Source organism: Dioscorea cayenensis, chromosome 5 (assembly GCF_009730915.1).
Source record: "Dioscorea cayenensis subsp. rotundata cultivar TDr96_F1 chromosome 5, TDr96_F1_v2_PseudoChromosome.rev07_lg8_w22 25.fasta, whole genome shotgun sequence".
NCBI classification, from domain to species: Eukaryota; Viridiplantae; Streptophyta; class Magnoliopsida; order Dioscoreales; family Dioscoreaceae; genus Dioscorea; species Dioscorea cayenensis.
The window spans coordinates 29,227,430-29,235,370 of record NC_052475.1 but is presented as its reverse complement, the minus strand read 5'-3'; the positions used below and the strand labels follow the sequence as shown (position 1 = coordinate 29,235,370).

Sequence of the window (7,941 nt, the reverse complement as noted above, 5' to 3'; positions counted from 1 at the left end):
TTAAAAATTAATTTGGATGATGTGTTATTAGATTGTAAGATCATTAATTAGTTCACTACTTTTGGTCAACTATGCTACTATATTGAGTTGATATATATATATATATATATATATATATATATATATATATATATATATATATATATATATATATATATATATATATATATAATTTCTTAAAAAAATAAACTCAATAATATATTAATACTTGACAATTAGTCTAAATCATAGGGACAAAAACGTTTTTTTTTTTGCATTTTATTTTATTAGATAACAATAACAATAACAAACCCAAATTCTTATATTTCTGTTTAAATAACAGTATAGCAACACCACCACTAACTTTTTCCTTCAAATTCAAACTTCAAATTATATCTGGTGTGCACTTTGCCACTTTCTAACATTGAAAATACCATTATTTATTAAATATTATTTGTATTTTTTATTTTAAGAAACTTTAAATATTAAAAATTAGAGAAAGTTTGCTAATATACCCTCATATATATAAGGTTGTTCAACTGACTGGATTGGCATATATTTGATGATTATTATATTTCTTTAGCTTCAGTTTTATGTTTAATGTTGTTTAAACAATGAATTTTTTTTAATACATATAATTTCAGAAAACACAATCAAAGATTTTTAAAATAAAAATTCTATTAAAGATTTAAGTTAGTTCAGTTTGCCTGCCATTATTAAGCTCTATATTGATGTTTTCAGAAAGTGTAAATTGAAATATTTTCATTTTATTAAATTGTTAAACAAATTAGTGAAATTATTTAATCATAATTTTACTAAATAAATAACTTCGAACCAAAAAAATCAGAAAATGATTTATATAAAAAAATTTCAACTCTTATGATATATGAATGCCCAAAAATATTTATTTATTTATCTATTTATTTTTGAAAAAAAAAAATATTGTTAGATAAGGGATAATGTGGACCAATTATAATGACTTGCATACCTTCTGGGACAAATCCTTTATTAAAAAATTTTTGAGGAAAAAAAAAATACTTCTCAAACAGATCTCTTACAGGGGACTTTGTGCATTGTGGGATAAGGAGCTCAAACTCGAGAACCCCTCAATTACAAGGCACGGTCGGAATTTCTTTAAAAAAAGCAAAAGGCAAATAGAAGTTTCTAAACATATTTCAAATATGTCGATATATATTCAATTTAAAAAAAATTATTTTTAACTTCCACACGCTCTTTGATCTCTTCTATCTCAAGAGATATTTTATTCACTTTATTTGGGAGATTGATAGGAATATTTGCAACTTTCCTTTTTATTTTTCTTGTTTTTTTTTTCTTGTTACTTTCTATGATTTCTACAATTACTAATTTAGAAAAAAAAAGAATATTTGATTCTAATTATAGTATTTCACATGCAAATTGATCACATAAAACTCATTAAAAAAAGCTCATTAAATTTTCAGATCACACTTTTCATTTAACTAATATTCAGCAACATTAAACACTACAATAATTGGATTTTTTTTAAGAAAAAAAAAAAGAAAAAGAAAAACAGTACCAATGTGAAGATCATAGTTTAGACTTAATTGTTTGACTACTTGGAAGGAAGAAGTTGAGCTCTGAGGTCAACAGGGTCAACTATGGTTGAACCGGTTCTCTGGGATCCAATAACCCGTTAAGGGGTTTTTCATCCAAAACACGTCGGCTTTAACGACGGTGGCGTCGCCGCCGCTGCCAGCGCAGTTATCCGCCGCCATAGCCTTCATGGTTGCTGTTACCTCAGCTTGAGATCGTGTGGTCTGTGTTGCAATGGAGGACATCCTACGGCTGTTAACAACAAGAAGATATACAGTTATCTTGATTAGCTACTAGTCCCATTGATATAGAAATATATATACATATATATAAGTGAACTAATAAGAGAGCGGATTTATAGAAATAGAAATATATATATATATATATATATAAGGAAAATGTTAGAGAAGAGAGACCTTAGACAGAAGAAGGTGGTCATCATGTGATTGGTAATAAGCCTTGCCATGGTTGCTTGTTTGTTTAATAAGTTTTGTTTGAGGTTTGAAGAGAGTGAGAAGGGTTTATGTAGGTATTTATAGAGATGATGGGGAAGGAAGGAGAGGGAGTAATTCACACTTTTAATTATGGATTTTTAAATACAGAATTAGAATGTTATGATGCTATATATTTATATTATATTTGGTTAATTAATCCCTATATTAATCATGCTTTATATAATAATATCTTAATATATATAAATCATCATCTTTTTTTTAATTTATTTATATTGTTATTTTGTATATATATATATATATATAATAACAATATAAATAAATTAAACAAAAGTGAACTTTGGATATAATATTAACCTAGTTTAATTACCTTCTTTAGTTCTTAATTTGAGATATATCTATCTATATATATATATATATATATATATATATTTTAATGACGCAAATTTTGAATTATAGATATGAGATATGCAATGAGCTAGCAATGTCAATGAAGGAATAAGATGCTCAAAGATCAAAAGAGAACCATTTTGCTCATGGCTTGCATCATTTATTCCTTGCATGTTTTTCTCAAAAATATCATGAGAAACACAACAATTAAATATTCATCACCTCATTATATATTCATTTTAGAAATCAACTAATTAACTTACATATACTTGGTTATTTAAAATCATTAATATATAAAATTTAACATCATACAAATACACAATGTACTAATTATATGTAAAATTTTTGGATTTATTTATAAGAAAATGAAAATTAATAAGATATTCATGCAATAATTTTTCTTAAGAAAATGTGTATTTGTTTGTTCAAAATTAGGCCCACTTTAATATCAAGTTGATGTCTGGAAAAATCTTGTTTAAAATTATATATTTATATATATAATTATCAAATCTCTTTTAACTAACACAAGGCACTATGAAGATCCCTAGCTTGTTGTTCCATAAGTCTTGAGACATAAGGCACCATTCAACAAATAAACGTAGAATCTAACTTTATCAATTTCATGCATCCTTAGATCAACCTCCATTAGATGAGCACATTATTCTCTATTTGTGGACAATGGAATATATTATATTATGTATATATATAATATGTAAAAGATTGACTTGTGTTTATCATTTCTAGAATTTATGAAAATGAAGGGAAGCATGCATCAAATTCCATTTAGAGATTCTTTACATAAATTTTGATATTGAAAAAACTCAATAATTGTTTAAAAAAATCTTATTAATCAATTAGCACTTTATACCGAAAGCTAGGATCTCACACACACACACACACACACACACACATATCCTCTTTTTTCTGTTAATAATAATGACTAGTAAAAAATACTCATCTTGCTGATTTTTTTTTTATACATATTAGTTGTTTCATAAATTTAGAAAGGAAATAAATTTAAACTGACTATGTGCATACTAATAACCTCAAAATAAGTTTGGGGAATACCTTCTTCATTATTTGTTTTATATAAAATAAAGGAAAATTAATAATACTAATTAAATAAAAAATTTATTTTGGCTATTGATCTAATATTTTCATAGTCACATGAACAAAATAAAATAATTAATTAATTTTCATTTGAAATTATTTTATTTTATTTTTTCACTCATCAAAGAAATCCATATATATTAGGGATGACAATGGTAGAGGTATATCAAAACCCTTACCCTTATCCGTATCCGTAACTCCCTACCCTATACCCTGTACCTTCCAGGATAAAAAAGCCATACCTTTATCTTTACCTGCTTACCCGTTGTTCAAATTATTGAAATTAAATAATAATAATAATAATAAATTCATAATCCAAAATTCAATTTTGATAATATTATGCTCTATTAAATATAAATATAAAAATTAAATAATATTCAAAATAATATATTAGGTGAAAATTTAAAATATTATTTTCAAATTAATCACCATAAAAATGGATTTTAGGTAAATTGTAGGTAAATGTTTTGCTTAATAAAAAATTATATATATATATATATATATTTTTACCTGTATCCTCTTCAACGGGTATGGGTATGTATGGGTAGGGTAGGGGCATACCCTTACCCAACCTTTACCTGCTCAAAAAATAACGGGTAATGACCATACCCGTGCCCAATCAAAGAGGGTAATACCCTTTTAAACTTCATCTCATTTTTTTTTTAAATAAAAAAATTGTTCCATTTGGCCCAATTATAAATTAATGTTGTCATTGGGCTTGATTTGTGTATGTTAATCCAATCAAACCCAAAGCATTGGTTTCTTTTGAATTGAGCAAGACATATAATTTGATTAAATTCATATATAGTTTATTTTTTACAAAATTTGCGCAAACCATACATTAAAAATTTGCACAAATATAGAAGTTAATATCTCAACATAATTATATATTCATTTTATATGTATGAGATGAGGTTCAAATCCGTCTCTTTAGTAAGAACATATATACCTTATGCAGGGGACTTGATGTCATTGCTAGATCAAGAGTTCATTGCATATATAGTTACATATTATTTGATATTTTTATTTATAATTGTGCTTTGAATATACACAAAGCTGATAATTAATAAATTATTTAATTATTGTCTATATTTTTTATGTTTTTGAGATTTGAATGAACAAATTGATGGGATTTATGTATAGACCTAATTGATTTAGAAATAAATACATATAAAATATAAACAGTAAATTTCAATAACTTGTTAAACTTATACCAAGAAGTATTTGAGAATAGTTATGAAATTTCAATTTTATTTTAAAAATCAAATATAAGAGATTAAAAAAAACATATTCAAACCAGAAAAATATCACTTTGCACTTTAAGTTGATACTAGATTTTAGGCACTTCAATGAAGGATAACACATTGGTTTCCTAAGTCCAACTTGAAGACTTTTTTGAACTCTTGAAGTTTACAATAAATAGATAATAATTGATTAACTAAATAGATATTATTTTTTTAAAAATAATTAATAGTAGTTATTGACACCTCCGCATACGTCACAATAGTTTTATAAGTTTGTCACATTTTACTTTTATAGTTTTACTGATTGAGTATGTATTTGATGTGGAGACAATTGGTAAAAAAAAAAAATCAGAATTCCCGCGTAAAGTGAATGAGAGAAGGATTTTCCGAATAGCATCCAATAAAAACATTATTTCTTTTACACGGATTATATTAGTGGTCTTTGAATAATTTTGATATGTAGAACAAATACTACTTTTTTATCTACCAAACCATGAGAAACATGTATAATTAATATCTTAATATTAATTAGGGGAACATTTGGTACTATATATTGGAAAGATGATGATGATTTTTGAAAGGAAAGCTTGGTAACAAAGTCATGTACTCACTAGCTAGGCCTTTAGATTTGGTCCCCAATTGTCAAAGATTTACCACAAAGAAAGGAACATGGAGATTGAGACTTAGTGTTGTCTGCCACCAAAGGAAAAGACATTAATTAATTGTAACAATATTTATCTTGTTTTAGAATCACATTTCCTTCCAAATTTTAATTAATTTAATACAAATGCTCCTCAATTTTTTGTTCTCAAATTCTATCAAACATAATAGATCATATTGAATTATTTTTTATTTTTATTGAGAAATTTAGTAAAAATATTAATTGAAGAATTAGTTTAGTTTTCTTTGAGTTTGATAAAGATAAAGCCATAAGTTGCTTTTATTTTCATTGCACTTTTAAATGAAAAGAAAGTGAAAATAAAATTAATAAAGAAAAGAAAAGCAAGGGCCTTCTCAAAAGAAGTTGGAAGTGAAAGAGAAATCCACAATAAAAGTATACATTATGGCTTGGCTTGGCTCACATATATGCTCGTATCTTCACTTTATTATAATTTAAGCTTCACAAATAAAAAAAAAATCTATTATATATATTAACTAAATTTATTTGATGCAAACATAAAAATGAATACAAGTGACAAAATTCATATAAAGGACAACATTAATAAATCTAAGCTAGGTTTCTTAATAGATGCAAAGTTTTCACCAATTTATTCATTAGAAAGCAAACTAAGTTCATGATCATATGTATATAGGTCCTAGGTTAGGCAAGGGGAAATTTTCCACAAACCAAACGTTCCTTTCTATTAAATATTTCCACAAGCTAATATTGATGCTAACCTTTTTTTATTCCTTGACAAAATAAATAACTTTGATTTTCCTTTGCTTAAAAAAATGCATTTGTCTTTTTCTATTCCACTTTGACTTTTATATAATTTTTAATAATTTATAATTATATAAAGGAAAAATCAATTAAAAAAGTTTCAATGATGAGTTCTTAAGACTTTTAATATTAATTTGTTTCCCCTCAACCACAATAAGATCTATTACTTTCCCACCTTAACAAACCTCCATTTATTTAAATTTAATTAATTCTCACTATTACTAAATCAATAATTTCCAAGCAAGCCAAGCCAAACCAAGCCAAGCCAAGCCAAGCCAAGCAAATTAAGCAAAGCAAAGCCAAGCCAAACCTTGTCAAGACTCTTTATAACATGAGCTTTGTGAAGACTCATTCATTCATTCATTCTCACACTACTCATTCCTCTCTTTCCCTTCTTTCTTCTTAGCATGCTTACAAGGAACAAGAACATTTTCCATTTTGAAGAAGATGATGACATTATTGAAGAAGAACAAGAAGAAGATGAAGATGATTATAAGGCCATGGAAGAGAAGAAAAGCTTTGTAGGACTTCAAATAGTAATAAAAAATCAAAACCAAAGCTCAAACATAGTGACCAAGCACATATTGAAAGCTCCACAAGTAGTCCAACAAAGTTCATCACACTTTGGTTTTCTAAATTCATGTCATTTGTGCAAGAGAAAACTAAGTCTTCAAATGGATGTTTACATGTATAGGTATGAAATTAATTAATTATTTCTCTATAAATCACTTGTCTCTTCTTCACCTTATTATTATAGTTTTACAAGTTGATGGAAATGGTGCAGGGGAGACCAAGGATATTGCACACCGGAGTGTCGAAGCCAGCAAATGATCATCGACGAAAGAAGAGAACTCGAAGCTTCTTCAAGTGAACGTATCATCAGTTTTCCTCTACACCATGAGGTTGCTCTCGAGGTAAAAAATTCAGATCCTCAGAGTAGGGTTTCTGCTGCTGCATGACACATGATTTTCCTTTGATGATCATATATATATATAGTTCTTGATCTTCTTTGTTTTCATTTCTAATATCTAACAGTAGAGACTGTTTGTAATGTATAACATAGTGAGGCTGTGTTATGCATTGAGTGATAATATATATATCTGATAACATGATAAGGAGTTGCTTAATTATCTTCCACTCTTTGGAGAGTTGAGAAGATGTTTCATCTTTATAAGATTTATAAGATGAAGTTAATGGTGTTGATTTTCTGTATATGTTCTTGATCATGTAGTGATATATATATATATATATATATATATATTGGGGGTTTGCTTTTCATATAAACCCTTAATTCTTAGATATCATCTCTTATCTTGTAATTTGTTTTTGATTCCTTTGTTTGCTATTTGTTATTTGTTATCTATCTATCAATATATATGTTATTATCTGAGCTGATTTGTTCCAATTTGAAATAATTAACTTGGGTTGATTAATTGTTTTCTTTTATCATTATAAATGTTTTGCTGCTTCTCTCATTTTTATTCTTTTTATTACAAAACTTTCCCAAGTTCATGTGCTGTTTTTCCTTTTTCATCAAAGTAAAGTAAGACTCATTCATTCTATAGCTTAAATTTCATCTGAATTAATTTCATTTGGAGATCTCATTAATTTGTGTTTCTATATATAGATATAGATATATATATATATATCTTTTAATGACCCAGTACATACATATAAATATATATATTGAGGGTGGATGCAACACAATTCGTTATATGTTAAAAAAACAGAAGAATGTAAGATCATAAAATAT

At 26.4% G+C, this 7,941-nt stretch overlaps 1 protein-coding gene across 1 annotated transcript; it reads left to right on the top strand.

Annotated features, from left to right (window-relative positions):
* The first annotated feature begins 6,563 nt into the window (after positions 1 to 6,563).
* LOC120261359 (FCS-Like Zinc finger 17-like) lies at positions 6,564 to 7,467 on the top strand. The gene is made up of 2 exons (XM_039269224.1): positions 6,564 to 6,882; positions 6,973 to 7,467. Exons 1-2 carry the CDS (start codon positions 6,596 to 6,598, stop codon positions 7,145 to 7,147), a joined length of 462 nt encoding a protein of 153 aa, XP_039125158.1. The 5' UTR covers positions 6,564 to 6,595; the 3' UTR covers positions 7,148 to 7,467.
* The last annotated feature ends 474 nt before the right edge of the window (positions 7,468 to 7,941 follow it).

Coding starts and splice junctions, on each gene's coding strand:
- LOC120261359 (XM_039269224.1), top strand. CDS start 6,596: ATGCTTACAAGGAACAAGAACATTTTCCATTTTGAAGAAGATGATGAC. Junction 6,883..6,972: donor ATGGATGTTTACATGTATAG/GTATGAAATTAA, acceptor GAAATGGTGCAG/GGGAGACCAAGGATATTGCA.